General features: G+C 35.8%; 1 protein-coding gene across 9 annotated transcripts in view; it reads left to right on the top strand.

Moving 5' to 3' along the window:
* The window catches only part of ARFIP1 (ADP ribosylation factor interacting protein 1), a 50377-nt gene that overhangs the window by 2646 nt on the left and 25167 nt on the right, over positions 1 to 22564 (top strand). For 2 of the 9 annotated variants that reach the window (XR_010071294.1, XM_063336483.1), the window contains exons 1-5: positions 2006 to 2113; positions 7029 to 7130; positions 16336 to 16450; positions 19210 to 19305; positions 20769 to 20878. Coding sequence is in view for 8 of the 9 variants with exons in the window: in XM_063336483.1 (XP_063192553.1) it covers positions 2006 to 2113; positions 7029 to 7130; positions 16336 to 16450; positions 19210 to 19305; positions 20769 to 20878 (531 nt within the window). In the remaining variant the exon portion in view is untranslated. Of the gene's footprint in view, positions 1 to 2005; positions 2114 to 7028; positions 7131 to 16335; positions 16451 to 19209; positions 19306 to 20768; positions 20879 to 22564 lie in introns of those variants that run through there. The other 7 variants (XM_063336486.1, XM_063336487.1, XM_063336484.1 and 4 more) reach the window with 7 other exon arrangements.

Here is a 22564-nt window from a genome sequence, read left to right on the forward strand (position 1 = left end):
ATTCATATGGTACTGAAGATTAGCAAGCTCTTATAAAGAATGGCTCTTTCTCTGACACTGCAAGAGAAAATTAGGAATTACTGAAATACAAAAGTTTATATGCATTTCTGTAATGGAACCTTAAATATAAGTAAAATATATATATATATATGTAGATGCCATGTTTGCCACAATTTCATGCGAATGTCTTAAATTCTGAATCTTCATAAACATGTAGAAAGGTTTTGTCCTTACATTCAGCATTGATGTTTACATCCCTATTTTTTTGTTATAAAAGCAGTTGTGCAATTCTGTAGTTAAACTAGACTGCATGGTTAAACTTTTTACAAAAGCCACCTTTAATCTATGGTTTACCCCTTACTGTGTCTTAAAGTTGGTCAGTGTGATCCTGCAGAGCTGTGTTGATACTGCTTGCAGGAAAAGAATACTATACAAAATATTGAGGAAGGGAAGGTTGTAATGCAAATGGTGAATTAATTTGGATTTTAAAACTTGAATTATTTGTCTTTACATAATGTCTTTTATGTGGGTTTGTGAGATGGTTCATGCCTCTAGATTAGGTTGAGTTCTTAAGGCTGTCAAGAAAATATTTTTGCTGCTTGTACCATTTAATAGTTTTAAACAGTGTTACTGTGGTATGTAAGTTTGTGTGTGAGGTACAAACATAACTCCAGGATCAGCAATGTGGTGAAACTGAGGTACAGATTGCCTTAACTAAGTGTGCACTACAAGACGAACTTAGCTTCTTGTTTAACCAGAAGAGCAAAGAAATCACACTTACTCTTCTAGTCCATAATGGACATTTTTTATCTACTCAGACACAAGCTGTTAAGAATGGAGGTTGTTTTCAACCACAAGCAGAGTTTGGACAGGACTGTGTGGGAAAGCAGCACCACTGCTGTACGGTCTTTCCTATTCGAAAGAATTGTAGAAAATTACGAAAGATATATAAAAAAGTTATACTTAATTACTTTGAAAGGAATTTTGTATTGGTTGGAGAAAAATCCAACTTCGTTCAGTGATAGCCCTGACTGAATTGTTTTTCTGGACACAATCTCTTATGTGTTTGGTTTTCCAAAGGAAGGTAGTAGGTTATCCAGTGTAACATGATATAGATAGTTCAGTTTCTCAGCCTTTGTGTCCTTATTTCCCTTGTCATGTGAGCTGCTTACCTTATTAATTATTTGCTTTAATTAGAATGTTTTATAGCTTGGAAAATACAATATAAATAGTGATCTCTGGAATTTTTCTTAATCTGCTATGTGGCTGAACATGTATAAAATGGTGCAAGACTTAATGAATTGAAGTCACGTGGGATTATAGTCAATACAGACTTTGTTTAATTCTTAATGATTGGTTGTTTCCTCCTCTCAAACAGCTGAGTGAATTGCAGTGTCACCTGTAGATACCAGCTATTTGAAATTAGATTTAGATACTTTTCTTATTTAAGCTATATTAAGTATGTAACTTATCTTTTATAATCACTCTACTCGCAGACCTGATTTCTTGCTCATGTTGTCAGTGTTATCAACTTTCTTTGCTTCTGTAGGTGAGATTTTTTTGATAATAAAATGAAAGGGATTCTGTTTCTAGTTCAGCATAACAGACTGAGTAGCTTCCTAGGTTCCAATGGCTTAGCATCAATATAAATTTGCAACATTTGCATAAACTTCGTGTCTTAACAAAATTGTGATCTTTGCAATGCTAGGATACAGTCGGTGTATTGTTGCAGGTGACAGCAAATATCAGCTGAAGAACCTTGTTTGACTTGCTGGTTTCTATGTTGCAAGCTTAGCTGTCTGTGCGGGGAAGGCTGCTTTGGCTATGGGAGTTTATGCTAGACTATATTCCTAGTCTTTGTTAGATTTGGGAGAGCTAAAGTGCTGATAGTCATCAAGAGAGGGAGGTTTCTCTTTGCTTTAGCAGATCTTGTAGAAGAAATGTTTTCTGAAAGCCTGCTTCAGTTTCTGTAAGGTGCAACACCCAGCTCCTGTCACATCAATTAATGCATGCCAAACCTATTTTATTTTCAGGTATGTCAGAACACAGCAATGAATCCACAACACTTGATGAATCTCACCCAGCTGCAGAAGAGGTCCAGTCTGACTCTGAGGTGATTGGGTGATAGTTTTATTAGTGTAAAATCAACCAATCCCACCAACAGTTTCAGACTGCCAAAAATTCTGGTATACATAGCACAATGAAGTTAGTATGGGAATATGAGCTCATGCGCGCTATCTTGAATGGGTGGGTTTGGTTTTGAGACACTATTAAGAGCAATCCGATTAATTCATATCAAAGGATTACTTCAACCAATAGTCTTTTGCTGAGCTGCAGTATTTGTTTTGCAGGCTGAGTAGATTTAGGTGGGGTAGAGAGTCTGAAATGTGTAGGTGCAGCAGGAAGGAAGGGTTGGTACTTAAAAGGCAGCAGTCTTTGTGTGTGTAACCTTGCTATAACAAGGCATTCTATCTGCTGCTGGAGTGGTGAATCTTTTTTTCTTGGGAGCTGTTCTTGTACCTTCATTGTGGAGAAGTCTGTGACTTTTTAAAATAATAAACAAATTCCTAAGGTTCTCGATAATAAACAGATGTGCTTGGGAGGCTGTTTCAGAAAAATGAAGAGTAAATGTTTCCCTGGCTGCTCTAGAGTGAGAATGAAAAAAGGTGATGCTGAATTTATCATAAGAGTTTCAGTACCAGTGAATTTTCTTAAAACTTTTTGTAAAAACAGAATAGTGATTCCATAGATATTTAGTGTATCTCCAAATCTGATATTTGCGAACAGAGGTGTGCTAAGAAGAAAGTTACTAAAGATTTAATATCTTTTTCTAAGTGAAATATCTAGCTCAAACTTCATGGTTTTCCATAGTGCTTATTATTTACTTTAGACTCTTCCTACATTGGATAAATCTTTTTCTGAGGATGCAGTTTCTTTATATACTTAGTTTAAATCATGTTTTGGAGAACAGAATTGAGTGGATACCCATTCCCTTTTTGGGCATAGGTCACCTTCTTTGAGTATGCGGTGTTTCCGCAGTCTTGTTTGCTGTACAAATACATTGTTCTGGCCCAGGAAAGGGGTGGGGGAATGGGGGAAGAGTTAGAGGTAAAGGGCAAAAAAAAAATAAATCAGGGGCAGGGGGGACACAAGGACTTATTCTTGGCAGCAGTGCTAGCTTAGACTGTTGGCTAAAATGCAGCTGGTGATCTCTTGTTATGTCTGAGCCAAATTAGCAGCTTATACCACTTCCCTTTTTCAGCTGCTCACTTAATTTCTTTAGTGCTTGTCTGACCTCATTGCAAACTGATCCAACTCACTGAAACTGCGGAAAATGAGCCTGGTGAAAAGGTCCATTGCCAGGCCAGTGAGTTTAGTCTGTTTGCTGTACAGTCAGGTGAGTGAGCAGCAAGTGTTGTGGTTGGGAGATGGGACACTTGTATTGCTTGTAGTAGGGACTGGAAAGGGGCAGGATGGAATCATAGAATGGTTCAGGTCAGATGGGACCTTGAAGATCATCTAGTTCCAGCTCCCCTGCTGTGGGCAGGGGCACCTCCCACTAGACCAGGTTGCTCAAAGCCCCATCCAGCCTGGCCTGGAACACTTTCGGGGATGGGGCATCCACAACTTCCCTGGGCAACCTGTTCCAGTGCCTCACCACCCTCCAGTAAAGAATTTCTTCCTAATATCTAATCTAAATCTCCCCTCTTTCAGTTTAAAGCCGTTACGCCTTGTCCTATCGCTACACTCCCTGATAAAGATCCCTGCCCATCTTTTCTGTAGGCCCCTTTAAGTACTGGAAGGCCACTAACAAGGTCTCCCTGGAGCCTTCTCTTCTCCAGGCTGAATAACCCCAACTCTCAGCCTGTCCTCATAGCATAGGTGCTCCTGCCCCCTGATCATCTTCATGGCCCTCCTCTGAACCCGTTCCAACAGGTCTCTGTCCTTCTTGTGCTGAGAACTCCAGAGCTGGACACAGTACTCCAGGTGGAGTCTCACCAGAGCAGAGTAGATGGTGGGTTAGTTCAGACATAACATGAAACTGAAGTTAGCAAGTAATTTTTTTGCATTCTCTGAAGTAGATATGTAGGTTTGCCTCAAGTAGAAACACCGAAAAAAGTCTATGAATTGCTTCTAGGCCTTCTTAGATTTTGTAAGTTATCCAGAGAAGCTGGTGATTTTTTCCTTTTCTAATGTATGTATTAGAGACATGTATGCACATGTGTGAGCATGTATACCTCTGAATAAATGCATAAACATATATCAATGTACAATATTAGCAAAATTATTTGAGATTCTTGATGAGAAGCACCCAAGCCAAGCTTTTGTTTTGCCTTTAGTTAAATTTGGAGATGCAATTTTGTTTGTGATTCCTGCCAAACTAAGTGTATCCCTTGACAGTACAGGACTTCCCCTTGACACTGTTTTTTCTGACAATTTGCAGAAAGAACAACAAGAATAGCTATGTTAGCTGATGCTAATGTTTCAGTATTGTGCAGATTGCTGTGACAGGCCAAGTATTTTGAAAAATAGCTCACTTTACCACATCAAGTAGAAGTATAGTTCTTAGCAGTCTTGGAGTTTAAGCAGATATGAGATTTAGAGCAAGCTTAAGCTTTTGGACAGATTTCTAAAATTAAAATCTAATGTGGCAGGTAACTAGAACGTTTGATCTAATGGTGTTGTATAACAACTCCCTGCGAGGAGCAGGGAGTTGGACTCAATGATCCTTATGGATCCCTTTCAACTCGAGGTACTCTATGTTCTGTGAAATGAAACAAATTACTGTTTTAAAAGTAGTAATAAAATATAGATATTTTGGTGTGCTTCAATATTTTCAATATTCACTTAAAAGCTATGAGTTTTGATAATTTTTTCTGTTGTATGAAGAATCACCCCAAAACCAGCTGTTGTGTGTTCTAGTTGTGGGTGAAGACTGGACTATATGGAAAATTTGGTGTGCTAGGCCAATGTGAATGTACGGCATGTGAGCTATGCCTTCCCAGTGCTGAAAGAAGGTACTTACTGGATCCTAAATGAGAGGGACTGATAGGGTAAGTTAGTGTGTTATAAAGTCACTTTTTTTAATTTATAGCACACTGACATTTTCTTAAATGATTTGAAATCTGTTTCCTGTGTGTTTTAGAATTTTTTCAAAAGCTATGTCTAAGTGTTTCACTTCTCATTTTAGGGAAGTGTTTCATAAAGCACTATTTTTGAAAGAGTAGCTTTCAATTCAGTTTTTGCTAAGTCAGTTGTAGAGAAAGTCTTGATCCTCAAAAGGGGAAAATGTATCATCTCAGGTGGTATTTTATGGGTGTGCATCCACGGATTGTAGTTCATATGTATGGTTCTTAGAATGCCTTGCCCTTCATCTTTTTCTTTCTCTTCTCTGTATGCGTAAAAGACAGCATTTACTCAGAACTTGATGGACTTCTGTCTCCTTGCTCTCTTTTTTTTTTTTTTTTGTGGCGGTGGTAATGCTGCTAATTGACGAAGCTTATTACACTTTCAGAAATGTAAATCAGATTTTGTAGATACCAAACAAAGTTTGAATAGTGAACTCTGCTTCAAAAGACCAACAGAGGTGAAGTCTCAGTAATTTACAGTCTTTGGAAGAAGTAATGGTAACATAGCTTTGAAAGCTATCTGGAGTTAGTGAAGCATGATTATTGGAGCCCACAGACAGTGACTAATTAGAAAAAAGCCTGGGAGGCCTCAAAGCTTACTAAGGACATCAAGCTTGCTTATGTAAATGAAGTGGTGATAGGTGAAAGTGGGGGTGAAATATTAGCAGTGGGGTATGATAAAATATGTTGCCAGTTAAGAATGGTGCAGGAGATCCTGAGTAAGTACCAGTAAAATCTTTGTTTTATATCGATATCCTGTAAAAGCTTCACCTGTGGTTGGAGAAGCTGCTGGTACTTCAGTCTGAGCTCAGACTGGCTCTCTTCCTGACTGTCTGACTGAAAAGAGCTAGTTCAGTTTGGTGATTTGGAGCTTTAAGGGACCTTTAAGCACCTATTCTCAGGTACATGTTGATGGTGTACCATGTCTTACGAGTCTTGCATAGGTGCATGGGCTGGTTTGAAGACTTCAGGCAGTTTTTATGTAAGTAATTGAAAAAACACTGCTTTGGTTGTGTGTTGATTCTTCTACTGTTTACACTTTAACTGAATAATGAAGCTGTCTTGCAGAGTCAGGGCTAGCTTTTTGAGAGGGCCAGAATTCTCAGTTTCTCTTAGTTTTGGAGAGTGTTAGGGTGCCGTTCCCTCTTCAGGTGCTTGTGAATGGTGTACACTTCTTCTGGAAATGTCCCTTCTAAGTTATACCTTGTGTCATTCTTGAATGCAGTGGTTTTACAGTTGCTCTTACTGTGCATAATGCAGCTGCATTTTGAAACTGACTTTGTTTCTTGAATTGCATTGGTGCTTTTAAGTTCTTGTTTCTGCATTGTGCTTTAGATTTACTGCTGTTGACTGAATGAGAGTTGCATACCAACAGTTTAGTCAGAAGGTGGCACTATATTATGATAAAATAACAAGCAAGTTAAACTATTTGAAAGTTTGCAATCATTACTTTTCTATTTGTAACACGTGATAAACTCATTGCACTTCTCTGATATTTCTTGCTTATCATTAGCTAGTACAATTTTTTTTAGCCAAGCTAATCTTTTTTATTTTTTGAGATACGTAAACTACTCTGAGGGTCAAATGCGCATATAAAGTACTTGCCTGGCCCCACATGTCTCATTTGTGCCTGACACTCCCCCCCCATTTCAATGGGCTATGTTTTAGTGTTTCTTTTCTCTTAGATCCTGAAGCTTTAAATTACTTCTCTTTGGGCTGTGCTATTAATGTGGTTTGAGTATGTGATGAAATGAATGTATATAGACCTGGTATATCAGAATATTATAAATAGAAGTTAGAAATCAAATCAACTGTTATGAAGCCTATACATCAAATATTTTCATATAGATTACTCATTGGAAACTTAAGATAAATGGTAACCTGTTTCTTATACTATAGGAAGGTGCAATGGCTCAAGAGTCTCCCAAAAATGCAGCAGCAGAAATTCCTGTGACTAGCAATGGACAGCTGGAGGATTCTCATGAGCACAGCTTTAACAGGGTAAGAATTTTCTTTGCTGTCTAACAAGGTACCATTTTCAAAAATGCTAAAGTTACAATGCAATGCATAGCAGGCTTCATTTGACATAGCTTTCTAGAGCTTTAATGGAAAAACTCATAAATTATTGTTAAAGTTGACATAACGTAATGTGATTTCACGTTACAATAATCTTTATTTGTATAAAAGGCATATTAGTAGTGGCAAATATTTCTGAACATGAAATAGTGTAAAGAATTTTGTGCTCTGTAATGCACGATCAAGTGTATATGCTTCGATGTTCTTGTCTTTGATCCTTGAGGATACTGATTTTTAATCCAATAAGTTTATTCATAAAACAGGACAACAAGCATTTTAAAATGAGACTTAACAGGTCCTGTGAATTCAGGCTGCCAAATCCTAAATTTTTTATGAAGTATTAAATTGTTCGAGGCAAGCTAAGGGGTGTTAAGTTTGAAGGCAACATGCCTAAAAGTAAAGATAGTTACATTCTTATTTGAAATTGTAAACAGGGGAGAAGTAGCTTTTCTTGTGTTGAAACTGTAAAATTACTACTGTATTGCTGCATGCTGTATAGGTGAGATGTATCAGAATCCATCTTATTTGTTGTATGTTGACAAAAAAATTATACTTCCATAATAATCTGTATGCAATTTTGCGTTCTTTCCCTTAACCTTGATATATTTTACTATGTTCTTCTTGTGTTTGGCTGTCCAGCAGAGGGTGCTATGGTATAATTAATGGAATTTGGGCTTGGTTTTCTTTACTTTTTATTTTTGTTTTGCTTTTCAGTTGGAAATATGAACACTAGTTAATTATCCATGTTTATTTGGTGGTGTTGAGACTTAGATTTTAAGGAAATAGCTAAGCTTTAACAGTCCCACGCTGACTTGCAGTCCAGGATTATTTCTAAAAGAAATACTGAGTAGAACTTCAGCATTTTGTTCTGTCCTACCAAAAGGTTGATTAGAGGGGGGAACCTTCATAAGTTGAAAAGCAAATTAAATATCCAGCCTGAATATTGGTAAAATAAGCATCTGCCTAACTTTTTCTTCTGGTTTTAGCTTTAATGGAAAAACTCCTTCAAAGGTAATAAATTATTGTTAACGTTGAAGCAGATACTGCATGTTGCAATAACTTTTTGTATGAGAGGTATATTAGTAGTAGCAATTTTTTCCTGAATGTTAAGTGGTGTAAAGTATTGGGTGCTCTGTAACGTACAATCAAGTGTATAAATTATTGACTCTGAGCCTTTAGGATACTGATTTTTAATCCAGCCACTTCAATCCTAAAACAGGAAAGCAAGCATTTAAATATATATTAAAAGTGTATTTTTAAACATGTATTTATTACATTATCATTATAATTAAAAATGTTTTTTAAATATGTAAAAATATGTACTTTAAAAAATATTAAAAAATAAAATGCATCCTGAAAAGAACACCTGAGACCATTTGACTGTGATTGCAGGGTAGCTGTGTAGTGAGCATGGCTGTGAAAAAAAGTATAAAACTTCATGAGATGTAAAAGCATCCATATATGAGCTCGTATTAAAAAAATGCTCCACTTTTTTTTTATTACTGCATATTTTTTCTAATTCTGCTGAAAGGGCCATGATTTTTTTATGAATAGCACTGCAGTGAGGGAAGATTTACGTTTCTTAAGATTTGTTGTTCAACTAAGATGTACCAAGGAACATAATGTAAAACCTAAGATGATGCTTAATGAAATAAAGTTAAAACTAAATATTGATAAAGATGTGCCTATTTTGGGGGAGAGGGGAGGTAAAAAAAATACACCTTGAGATAGTAATGAATTTGGGTTTGCCTGGAAATAGAAAAACAGATTTACTATTTTTAAGTCTGACCTTGATGCTGCTGTGACTTAACTGCTGTCTGAGTTATCTTTTCCTTAAGTAGTAATGGCTTCTTCAGTGTAGTGCATCCAATACCTATTTATTAGTTACAGTAAATCGAACTTGCACTCCTGTTGACGGGGTCAGAGCCCATGTTCGGTCAAAATACAGTCACTATTTTCTATGGAAAGTTGAAATATTAAAGTTGTTTCTGTCTGTGGCCACATACATATTTGAAGTATGCTGGCATGATAATTATTTTGCTGACTTGGAGTTAACTAGATTTGAAACTTCCACTTAACACAAAAATGGGTCAAATACTTGGCTGAGTTGCAGAAAACTCATACAGTGCAAGCATAGTTGCGTTTGCTGCTGTAATTATTTTCACTGTGCTTATTCTGAGATCAGTGAAGATGAAGTGCACTTCAGAAATTTTTTTGAACTGTCTTGTACAAGTTAACACCTGCATGTGTGACCTAAACTCAGAATATGTGATAATCGGGGCTTCTTATAAACAAAACAAAGAAAACAAACTTCTTGGAATTAACATCTAGGTCTGTTTACTAATCTGTTAGTCTCAAATTCTAATATTTAGCTTCTATTCATCTTGCTTTTGTGTTTGTTATTTCTAATGCTTAATGCTGTGCTTTCTCTTTTTTTCCTTGCCAGGTAATTTTTTGTTTTAACCTAAAGCAATATGAATAGCACCACAAAATTTCTGTGCCAAGTTTTCAGGGGTCTTTTTTCCTATCAACTTATGGAAATGACAAGCCAAGTACTGTTTTTTAGGAGGTCGCTTAAGAAAGGCACAAGAAACCATTATGACTTTAAGTTGTACTATTACCACAGCGCTTGGTAAGACTATGTGACTATAGTAGAGTTTAGAGCACTCAAACTCCAATACAGCATAGGTTTCAATTAGACCTTCTTGGGTATTTGCGGAACAAGGTTATTTTAGTTTCTTGTTTTCTTATTGTTATGATCAGGGAGCTGTTCGTTTAGATGTTTTATAATTCAGATGTAAATGATAAAACATCATATATCCTGTATATTTTATTTGTTCAGCTATTTTGCGACAAGCACTTAAGCAACTTCATACGCTTTTGATAGACTGAGCAAAAAGGTAGTTGTACAACCTTTTCTTCAGGGTTCTTGAATTACAAAACTAAAGTTTCCTCTAGCCTCACATTCTATTTAGCGATTCCATCAGACTTCATCGATAAGCTACTCAGGCATGAAATGCACATTTATTTTCCACGAAATGCAGTATTTGTATGTACTCAAGCATGAGAACTCTTTCATTTTGCAAGGCAGTGCAATGCGAATGTATTTACCTGGAAATGGCAAGTAGGGTTGCTCCTTCTTTGAAGAAAAATGCCATTAGTTGTGCAGAACATCAGACGGCATAGATTGCCATAATATAATTTCAGAAGGAAGCATATTAGTTCCAGTCTTGTGGGAACGTGATATAGCACTACTTGATGCATCTTCTTAGTTCCTTAAGAAAAAGAATCAAAAGCATGTTTATAAGGTAACTTAAATAAGTGTTTGCCTAACTGTAAAGTCTCATTCAGAAATATGCTGCTACGTTCTGTCTTATTCTGTAGTAATAAGAGATGCCTGTGGAATTCTGACAAGTTTTGTCCTGCCCATATGATGGATAGAAACTTTTTTTAACTAAAAAAGCCTGTAGCTTCATTTGACATTGGATGAAATGTCTAATGTCCTTTCATTACGAAAAAGCTTGACCCAGTGCTTTTCAGCTCTCCGAGCTCTGTTGGAACTCAAGCTTTAAAAACTTGGTGTTTAGAACTGTTTACCAGTGTCTGGATGTTTGTTAGTCTGTCTTAATAACACATGACTTCAGCATTTCCTAATCAAACGTCTGTCTTCTGATGTTTTTCTTACTACCTTATACAAGAAAACTCAAAAAAACCCAAAAAAAGCCTTACTGCTTTATATTCTTTATTAGTTTATTTCGCTTATCCCTGACTTCTAGAACACAGTTTTCCTCCCATGCTATTATAATTATGTGATTAGAATAGTGGTGTTTTAATGTTGCTGAGGACTGTGGGAAGCAGTGAAGAAGTATATTATTCCAAATTCAATAACATGCCATATAGTGTGGAAGCTGCATATGAATAAATTAAATTAATCAAAAAACCTGTTTGGTCTGCCTGTAAAGGTATTCAGGCAGCTGTAAGCTATTTGTTATGTTTAAACTATTGTACAAAATCTATATGAAGTTCTTATCAGTCTGAGTCTCTGAAATTGTTGTTCCAGTTGTTTCCTTTCATTTTCAGTGCAGACTCTCTTCTCCTGGCCCTTTTTATACTCTTATGGGGACAAAACCATTGTTAAATATGTATGTAATACCAGTAATAAACTTCAGGCTGCAAAAAATAAATTAACTTTGTGAGTCTTCAATTTGTCTTATTTGTCTTATTAGAATTGTGAAATAAGCTCTGGGATCTGATGAATCTGACTGTATGTGTTTAGTATCTTGTTCTGTAGTTTTATTGCCAGACTGCACAAATAGATAGGTCAATTCTTTTTTTGTCTTTTGCCTTCTGAAAAAAATGCCAGGCTTGTCACTCACGCTCTACGTGAAACATCTGAGTTCATATCTTAGGTTTTGCCATGTTGACTGGCATAGTTAGATTTTACTTTGGGCAATTAAATTTCAGTAATGTAGACAGATTTAAAATGTATTTCTGTGTCAGTTCTGGAAAACTGTTTTCAGGAGATGAAACAAAAAGGTCTTTGTTGCCAAGTGGTCTGCTTCTTATAGTCTTAAAAACCAAAGATATGGATGTTAATGATAAGACTAGAAGAAACTAATTCCAAACACAATTGTTGTATGATGTTAGGTAAGTCAAAAGGGATGTAGTAGAAGAAAGGATCTTCTGAGTGAAGGGCAATGTATTGGAGAATGGAAGCAATGTGTCAGTCCATGTTGTCACTTCAGCATAGATTAAAGCCTTTCAGCTCTCCTCTTATCTATTTTTATGTTTGAATTCATATCAATGTAAGGATCTAGTGACTTAATTCATGGAAAATAGGAGCTGAGTGATATAACAGGGCAAAGAGAAGAAGAAAATGCTGAGCTGTGCTTGCACACAAATTAGGGTAAGATATTAAAGTTCAGAGCCAGTTATCTTACTGGATAGATGTTAAGTCTATCTACACAACTTTTTGTTTCACGGGACATCTTTAAAAGCTTAAACTGTGAACTTTATAATAAGATGTGCTGCAAATTTTTCCAAAAAGTAACTTGAGTAGTTTTATTTTAAATATCATCCACCATTAAAAAATAAATGAGCATATGATTGTTCCCATTTTAATTGCTCCAGTTTTAATGGACTTCTTGAACTAGCTAGTGATGTGGGTGTTTTAAAATAGCTTTATTCAAGGTAGTAAAGGCAAGTAAACCTGCATCTTTTAAATCTACTGTTGGTACTAAGCAAAAGATAATGCTTAGTCATGCATTAATAATGGACTAACATAACTAAGAAAATAATAGTGTTGTTTGCTGGCTAGCTTTGGCTGGTGGAAAACCAACATAGTTCTGGTATCTTTCCCCTCTTCATCTTGGATTACTATGGACATCATGTATGGGAGGTATCTTTTTGGAAATAGTCGTGTAATTCTGCCAGCATTCCTTCATGAACATGCATTCTGAGCAACTTTTGCTGAGTTTACTGTCTCAGTAGGATTTATATGTCAAAAATTCATACAGGTTCATCTAGACCCATATAATAAACTGATGAATATCCTTGTTAGTTGCATAAATAAACCTTACAAAAATATGTTTAGCTTTATGTGGTGTTTTGAACTAATTAAAATGGGATTTTAACAAAGAGTTAAAGCAGTTTAAATGCTCTATACAATATAGGTTTTCAGTGTCTTGACTAGACTAAATTAAGCTAATGCAGCTGTTCTGTGTACCTGTATTTCATGCTTTTGCTTCTTTGAGCTTTTAGCATGCTAAATGGCTGAGAAGAGGATAGGTAATCCAGTCTTTTGACTTTGTGGGAATCTTCTGAGTTATAGGGTTTTTATACCTCTATCTCTGGGTCTCACTGAAGTTACAACATTAAAATACTTCTGTTAGATGATAATTGGATAAACATGCAATGGTTTTTGGCTTCCTACAATTGAAAATTACGAGTGAAGCATTTTTTTTTTTGTGATGGTGATCCCTTAACAGATTTGTGGTTTTGAAATGTATCAACAAATTTTGCTGAACTCTAAAGACTTGATTTTCCTTTTACAAAGAAGGAGGGAAATCACTTATGAATTTGAAAGCAGATTTTCTGATCATCAAAATCTTCTTAGCTAGAAGAGCAATATGTACTCAAAATATAATCACTGTATTGTAGTAGGGGAATCTGTCCTCACTTCCTGTGTTGTACCACAAACCTACATTTGGTGGGAACAAAAAAGAAAGCTATTTATGTTGCTGCCTTACCACTCTAAAATCTCCTTAAGTACAGTCATACCTTCTCTGAAATGTGGTTTTGTGCATGTCTTTTCTTACTCTAAGGCTGTTTCTAAAGTATACTCCTTTCTAAATTATTGAAGGGGTAAATTGCTTTGTCAAAATGATTACAAATTTTCGGGGTAGCTTTCTTGTTTATCTACGCTTGTGGGGAAAGAAAGAGCAAGCACAATCAGTTGCAGGAATGACATGTTAAAAATTGAAGTTTACATGCAGAAGCAAGTCTCCACTGAACAGTAACTTGCATGTTTATAAATAACACAAAGGTAGTGTAATGATGATCACTGACTTGATGGCAATTCTGGTCATGTATAAATCAGCAAATGGTAAATCTTTCTTTTAAATTCATATGCAAGGATATCTTTCTTCAGCAGGATATATTTCAACTGGTTAATATAGGTTTTTAAAAACAGGTTTGAATGCAGCTCTTTACCCTGAACTTTGCTTTTTTGCCAATGAAAAAAGTGTAGATCTCTTCAAACAAATATGTGTTTGTGTACATATACACACATATGTATGTATTTATGTAAAAAACCCTGATGTGTATATATACACGGTTGTAAGTCTTAAAAACTTTCGTTATCCAAATATCAAGTTTTTATTTAAGAAGGATGTGTTGTAATATTCTGGTTTATTTAACTCTGTAGTTTGTTTGGCCTATGTTTGGCTTCAAATTAGAGTTAAGTTGAATGTACAGAAGTAGTACAATTGCTTAAATTTAGATATCAACTTTTGTCTTTACAAAGCAGATGTTCTGCATTTTAACCTTAAATACAGATGATTCCTTAGATTCTTCCTGCAGACATGCTTAAGCAGGTTAGCTGTCTACACTTCTTTGGCTACAGGTTTAGCTATTTCTGAAAACTATACAATGTGCCAAGGTGCCTCCAGGAAAAAAAATTGATGCTGTGTCCTTTTTGTTAAATCAGTGCCTCTCTTCTGCAATCTGGTTACCCTTTTTCAAGTGTCTCTGCTTTTTCAGTTCCTATTGACTTGCTACATTTTCAGTTAAATGGACTCTGTCTATTAGCTAAACTAAGTTGAAGCAAAGGCTTTCCAGCATACCATCAACTGCGAGTACTTAAATGGGAGCACCAGTGCTAAGTCAGTTGTGAAGACTGAAAACAGTATGTATGCAATGTTGTGATATCTTCATTTGTGAGCTCAGGTTCTGCATGTGACTACTATTTGTTGTTCATGCTGTTTATTTTTCCCTTTTTTTTGTATAATGTTTCAGATACACAAATATAGCATAATTTACTATTAAAATAGCTGGTTCATGTGGGTGAAAGTATGGCTATCGGAAAATTGATTACTCTGATTGCAATAACATCCTGGGTTTTCATTGTCAACAAGATTTCTGTTCTGCTGGAATTCATATGTTTGTAGGTCTTTCTTTTTTCCTCCTCTGAGGAGTTTGTTTTAAACTGAAGACAGCTAACGAAATTGGTAGGGATGTGATCCAAAGCCACTTCTTGGCAGTCTGAGCCTCTAGGCAGTATCATTCTTACACACTAGCTTGCTTCTGGTTTGTGGATCGAGCAACTACAGTAGTATGTCAAACATAGACTGGATTTTAAAGACTGTGTTTTCTTTGTAATTAGAAGCATTGCATATATCATAAATAGTTACTGCGCATGTCCAGGCACTGACATCTTAAAGCTATGGATAGTTGTTCTCTGTAAATTTCACTGTTGCTTCTCTGTACGTTTTCATCTTTTTTGCCTCTGTATGGAAGCAGAGGGGATGCAAAAGAGTACTTGACTCCAGAAACTGCCAGTTTTACAATTTCTTGATGCTTAATTCTTTTGTAGGTGTATTTTTACCTTTTTGCTTTCACTTCCAGAGTAGCTTTTCACTCACTTTTTACTTTTATGAATTAGTAATTTTAAATTGCTTTGAATACCTGAACTTTTCTTGAAGCACTAAATATATTCCACAACACCAGAGGCTTAAATTTCAGTCACGTGGCTGGAAATAACAGTCCAGGAAACCTTTGGGAGCTATTTGTAGAGGTGGGTAAGATAGGAAAAATGGGCAGTAGGATGCTATATGAATTATGGTGTTTGAATTCATAGTTTAGTAGCAGGCCTGCATTGGGTTTCTGTGAAGACTTCAGTTGCCTGAAAATTGGTTGTAGCACGTAATCTAGCTCTCAAAAGTTAAACAAGGTGATCTCAGGCAATTTTAAATCAATGAGTTTCAATAGCAAACAGAAGTAAATGGCAACTTTGTGGTGCGAGCATTTGTGATGTAGAGTAGGTGCTCAGAAGGAAGCTGTTGAAGTGATGCCTTTCTGGATGTTCCTCCCATGTCAAATATTCAAGAGATTTCATGTGCTATTTGTAGAAATTAAGAATGCTGTGAATTTTAAAGCTATTTCTTAGAAGGAAATAACTTTTTTTTAATCTTTAACATTATGATAGTTGCTTCCACACTTCTGGTTTGTAAAATGTTGTCTGCACTTAATCTTAGATCACTTTGTACCCCTGTCGGTTTTTGACTGGAAACATTTTTATACTCATATAGTTGTTTGCTTCAGACCACGTAACATGATGTTGCGGGCCACATTTTTGGTAACCACTGCTCTAAGAGATGGCATTCTAATTGTTCATCAATATAAATAAAATAAATTTCTAGGATAGATAGGCAGGCTATACTTACAGTGTTTCTCATTCATTTATGTTTTATTTGTGCATTGCAGTAGAATGCTGTAACACCAGTGAAGACATTCCAGCCTAAAGGCAGAATTGCCTGTCTTGAGAGCTGCTGAAACTGCATTGTAGTACTTCTGAGTCACTTGTATCTGTTTTTAAACGCTAACTTTCCATTTTTATTCAAATATTTCCAAGGACTTGAAACGTTCGTTACCAGTTGGACTTGGACTTGCTGAAACCAAAATAACATCTCATGGCTTTGACAGCACCAAAGAAGGAGTTGTTGAGGCAGGACCATTTCCAGGTAAAGGTAACTGCTTTTTTGTCTTTATTTCTCAATCTAAAATCTTTAGGCATATTTTCATACGCTCAGAAATACAATGTTCTGTACCTGCTTTGAGCATTTTAGTGTGAATGTACCCATTGCGATGTGCATTAGTGACAAGCTGTTTATCTTCTCTGGTAGCTGGGTTATTGAAATAGAGAATATATGCTATACTTGCAGTATCTGTCAAGGGAATAGTGGAAACTATTTAGTGTTAAATTGGTCTGCATTTACAAGAAGGGAAGTCCTTGAGCACATTGAAATGGTGTCAGACTGAAGAATTTTACTATTATATTGCATTGAAGTTTTCTTTAAAAGTTGCAGGAATTGTGCTGATTTGAAACATAACTGGAGAGTTATTTATTTCTTGATAAATAGTTCACTTACCCAGAGCAGATTAATGAGTGGAATAATTCTTTGCTGCCCTTGAGACTTGCCTCTCTGTTTCTTGTTATAGTGCATATATTACTTTGATTATTGTTGTTAAGAGTGATAATGCTTTGAGTCTCACTTTCCAGGTACTACCTAATGAAAAAGTGTCTGTTTTCCTATTTTCTCAGCACAGAGTTGTGGTTGTTTATAGCAGAAGGATTTTAGTTAATATTTAATTCACTATGCAAGTACTAATGTATGTTTTAGAGAATCTAAGCTAGTATTAAACAATGAGAAATACAAAGTGATAAACAAGCCAGTAATGTCAGTGTTTTCCATCTGTCTAAAAACAACAGAGTGCCACAATATAGTATGTGAAAGTGGTATTTTAATGAATTATGTAGCTTTGACAATTTCTGAATTCGAAAGGTTTGAAATGATCTCAAATGAGCAGCTGTGAAAATAAGTCTCTTTGTAGTCATAGATTTAATTTACATTTTGCTTCATTTCCTGTTTGGTAAAATGTTGTGCTTCTGAAAACAGTGATTTACATGCTGTACTTTATATACATTACAAAGTGAATGCTGTGGTTTCTTTAAGTCTTTGAAATTAGCAAAATATCTAGCTAAAAACTGGGCAGATGGCAAACTGCTCACCATTCTTGCTGCTTTGTATTCTATTAGCAGGGTAACTGTTGCAGCTGTTAAGTGCATTAATCTGTAAGGGGGAAAAGTGTGTGCTTTAAGCTGTGCTGATATGTTTGAAATCCAAAATGTTCTCTAGTAGGTTACGTACACAAATGATCAGTTTTGGACATGTAATTTTTAACACTTCAGATATCACAGTTTTCCTCCAAGGATATTTTCTTCAGATTTTTCCTAATAGTCTCTCCAAATCGGAGACAGAGAGAAGCGGTAGAAACTGTCTTCTTATGAAACTATGGATAAAAGTAGAATGATTGCTCTATTTCTAAAAATTCTAATTTTTGTTTGTGTCCTTATTAGGGCTTAATTTTCGAATGCAAAGTGGACAATACTGGAGGGGGAAGGGCTTTTAGGATTTGGGGGATATTGAACAATAAAGAATGCATAAGGCTGCATTGATACTCTGTCAATTGATAAGGATTTTTTAAACTGCTTGTCTTAGCTCGCTTGCCAAAGTGATTCAGTCTTTAGGCCTTTAGCAGGATCTTGCAGTCAAACTTTTATGCCTGGATGAATCCAATTGCAGCTCTTATGCGATGTATCGCTACAGAAGGGCACAGCAAGTGAACTTTCAATCTCATCTTTCCTGTGCAATTTGATCTAAATAATTGGATTAATTGTGCCCCACGTCAGTAGTGCTCTATAGTATGCTTAAAAGGCAAAAGCTGATTCGGTTACTCTGAGTGATATTTTTGGTGTTACTGGTACCTACGTTTTGTTGAAACTGTTAAAGTTTAGGTTTGATTTTTCTTTACTTCAGCAGCACACTGTCAGCCCTGAAGTATCTCAGAAATTCCCAACAAAAGTAATAAAAGCTCCCCCCCAATATGATGATTACTCATCACTACGGAGAAAAAGCTAATTTGTTTATTTGGTTTTTAAATCCTGAAAACTTCACAAGAATGCTCCTTCACATTTGGTATGTGAAAGAGTTGCAAAGCTCTGAAAAGCATAATCCTAAAACGGCTTAGAGAATGTGCGTGGTGCAAGCCATTTAAAGATGGGTTTGGGGTTTTTGGGTTTTTTTTTGTTTGGTTTTTTTTTTTTTGGAAAGAGAACAAGCAAGTGCTTTAAAATCTTTCTTTTGGAAAGGAGATTACACACCTTAACGGCTAATGGCTTGTATGATCTTCAGGATAGCTTATTGCTGGGTGTTTACACAGACTTAGGAGCAGATGTTAATCGAGTATATCTGACATTGGCACAGATTTCAGAGCTTACTTCACCCCTTAATGCTGTGAGTACTATTCGGTGACAGTGCAGAATGAAATCTACCTAGACCTTAGAAAGGAGATTTCAGCTGCGGAAGCTGTATATAACAATCTTTCATGGAGTTTTATGCTGATAGTATATACTTTACTGATGAAGCTGTCAGTTGTATTTTGATTACTCTTACAAAAAAAAAAAAAAACCAAAAAAGTTTGACATCATGACCTAGAGAAAAATATTAAATCATGAAAACTTGGAGTAGTTCACATGAACAGCTGCGCGTCTTAAAAAGCATTTCTATCAGAAATTCCAGCAACTTTTCTGTGAATGCTTCTATTTAGTGTGTTGTTGAAGCAAATGTTTCTTCGTTTTGAAAAAAACCCTATTAGTGTAAGAGTGCACATTGCTGTCTTAGGGGAAGATGATGGATTTTCATGGTTAAATATGTCCCCTTTTCAGGTTCCTCAGCATCACCCAAATCATCTGTTATATCTCCTAGCAGTGCAGCAGCTAGCAGACTGGCTGGACAAGGTTGCGATTTAATTATTCCCACAGGTATCTTAGCAGTGAATGGATAACGCCCTTGTCTCTGCTGACACTGTACTAACTCCTCCATGTCTATAATAATTTGATTTGCTTTCAGTTGGAAATAGAACTTCTGGGGTTTTTTGGTGGCTCTCATTTCTGGCTTTTAACAATTCACAAAGTAACCTCTGCTTTCCTTTCTGTATGCTGCTTTTTGTCCTATAAAATTTAAAAAATAATTACCAAATGTTAATAATAACAAATGGTAGCTAAAGCGGGAGTAACAAAAATCTTCTATTTAGGGTAAAGCTGGAACGTGGCAGTTCTTGCCAAAATGATCATGTATTCCAGTAGAACAGAATATGAGGTGGCCATTAGGAATTCACAACACCCAAACTAGGCTTTGCCACTTGACTCATTTTGTGCCTATGGGCAAATTACTTAACATCTTTGTCTGTTTCCTCTATATAAAAGGAGAAAACCTATTCAGTTACCTCATAAGGGTGTTGAGAGGATTAATTACTTAATGTTTGCACAGCATTTTGAAGACGTAAGGAACATAGTAGAGCTTGATGCTAAAGGAGTATCTTGAGGCATCTGTATAGACTTTTTTCCAAACTCTTATTTACATAAATAACCTGGCAAGGCTAAGGTGACTGTAAGTAGCAGTAGGGATTAGAGGCAGGAGTAGTCAAAATTGTACATGAATCAATAAAAATGTTGCTTAAAAAGTGGTAGTGCTTTGCAATTCTTACTGTTTAGGACACTAGGAAATATTTTTGCAAAACTAAAACTTAGAATCCATGTGATATCCCATATTACCTTGAAAATGCTAAGTATTGGCAGTTAATGTGTGGCAATTGGCCCTAGATATTTTTATTTATTGCTTTAAATCTTTTCTTTGTTGTTGTTTTTGTACTGGTGGTTTGTAGAATTAATTATTCCTTATACAATGAGTTAATAAAACCGTAATAAATAAGTTAAATATCGGCTGAACACATGTTCTGTAAAGGATGGTGTTAATTGGAAAAGATTAAAAACTATGGTTTGAAATTTATTAGTTGTTCTCTGTGAAAGCAGTTTTTATATGCCAATAACTTTCATTTAATGGTCTGCAGACTGTAAACAGACTTTTAGATTGGCTAAATCCAAGAGGGTATTAAATTACTGGAATTTTAAAACGTAGATTAAGTAATAAACATGTCTCAAAAGCTGTTTTAAGGTCAGTTAGTAAGACTCCGTCCATGCAGGTAAGCTTTATTCAGCCTGTTACCACATGAAATACTAAGATATATGCACAGTTTATGTCAATTTAAAAATAATTCTATCTTTCTGGAATTGATTTTGAAAATCTGCATAGTTGTCTTAAGTTTTTGCTGTCACCTTGCTCTGCTTTTGCATGTGCAATTGCACAGATTTTCCATACCTGCTATTAATCCCTTAAAACAAAAAAAAAAGCGAGGCCTTGAAGATTTGCTTTGTGTCTGACATAGGAGGCAGAGCTCAGCAGAAGAGTGGACCTGTTGTGTTAGCAGATGAAGTAAAGAATCCGGCAATGGAGAAATTGGAGTTGGTGAGAAAGTGGAGCCTAAACACTTACAAGGTATGCAGACATATTTTTGTGTGTATGTATGTATTCTAGAAATGGGTTTGCTACTAGATCAGACTAAAGCTTTCAAAGTATTGTACCGCTGTATGAAAGTAATCTGTTGTTGCAGTGAGCATAAGCAGAAATGCCTAGGAAAGGCCTAGTTTTCTTCCTAGTGAAGCATTCTTTGTAAGCCTTTTTAAATACCTGGTTTTAAGTGTAAAATCTTTCATAGGTATTATTGATTTTAAAAGGTAAAGAATGTTCCATTTCTCACGTCCCCTTCAACATACAGAATGTACAGATTTCAGTACAAATGCTTGTAATTAAATCTTCTTGCTGTCTTTGAGTTGATTGCTGATACAATAAAATTTTAGCTGACGGGGAAAAAGTCAATCCCATCTACAAGTTCCATAGTTGTTGCTAATTGCTATTCTGATGGTTTTGTTCTGCCTTGGCTGGTTGTTTTTCTGAGTGTTGGAATTGTTGCTTCAATTCAGGTGTATTTTAGTCTTGTATGATGCTTCTTTGTGATCAGTTGGGATTTGATGAAATTAAAATAACAACAGAAGAATAAAGAAAAGATGCTTAAAGCACACTAGTTTGCCAGAAGTGACTCTCATTAAAAAAACTATAAGGTAAGGAAAATTGCCAGGGAATACATCACTATCAGGAGTTTTAAACAAAGACCAGTTTTGAAAAATAGCTTTTTAATATGCCTGCAACTTAAATGACAGAGATATGGGCAGATGGGTCGTGGATTAGTGAGATCTACTTCAAACCATGAAAAAATGAAGAATCTGTGGAAAAAACTTCACTTGTAAAACACAGATCTGAATCCCTCCAGTGTTTTTAAGTCCAGATAAGGACTTCCTCACCAGCAAGGATGGGGAAAAAGGGCGACATTCTACCTACTAGTAAATGGTTATGCTGTTCTTTATATTAGAATCAGAAGCTTGCATCTTTTTAATGTCTAATTAAATGGCTTTTAGAATTTCTGCTGCTCTTGTAATCTAGAATTTGTAGCAACTGCGGAAGTCTGTCAGCTACTCCCGGACTGTGCTGTGGTCCAATCAGAATCTGTGCTATTCAGTTGAAGCTGTTCTTTATAATTCTCTGTCTGTATAAGAAGCATTGACTCTTGAGATTGAATCTGCTATACCACGACTAAATAAGAGAAGACTTAACCTCATTTGCTTTTTTTGGAGCCCTGATTTAGAAAACAAAACCAAAAAAACTCCATGTCTCAACGGCAGAATGATTGCAAACCTATTTATGTGAAACCATAGCCAGTTGACCAGTGAAAAATGCTGGGAAGAGTGGTCTTGGATCCTTGTTTACAACATTATTTCATTGTCAGTAGTCTTTGCAAAGTCTGGATTTTTAGATTTCTTTCTTGGCTTAAACATCTCCCTCCCTTAAATCCATAATCCCACCAGTTATGGCATAGCAAACAAAGACTAGTGCTTTCAGAAAACTAAATGAATCTGTTTTCTCAAAATCTATAAGCTTGAAGTTATTTCCCAAATATGGCTATGGAGATAGGTCAGTTAGGATCTTTCTAGAGTCCCATACTGGCTTCTTGTATGGCTTTTTTTGGAGGAAGAGGATTGTTCAGAGAAAGCTTATGAATTCATTGTGAATTGAGGAAGCGTTATTCAAATTTTCCTGGAGATGACAAACATTTGAAATCACTTTATA

The sequence above is a fragment of the Chroicocephalus ridibundus genome, chromosome 5 (assembly GCF_963924245.1).
Source record: "Chroicocephalus ridibundus chromosome 5, bChrRid1.1, whole genome shotgun sequence".
Classification (NCBI taxonomy): domain Eukaryota; kingdom Metazoa; phylum Chordata; class Aves; order Charadriiformes; family Laridae; genus Chroicocephalus; species Chroicocephalus ridibundus.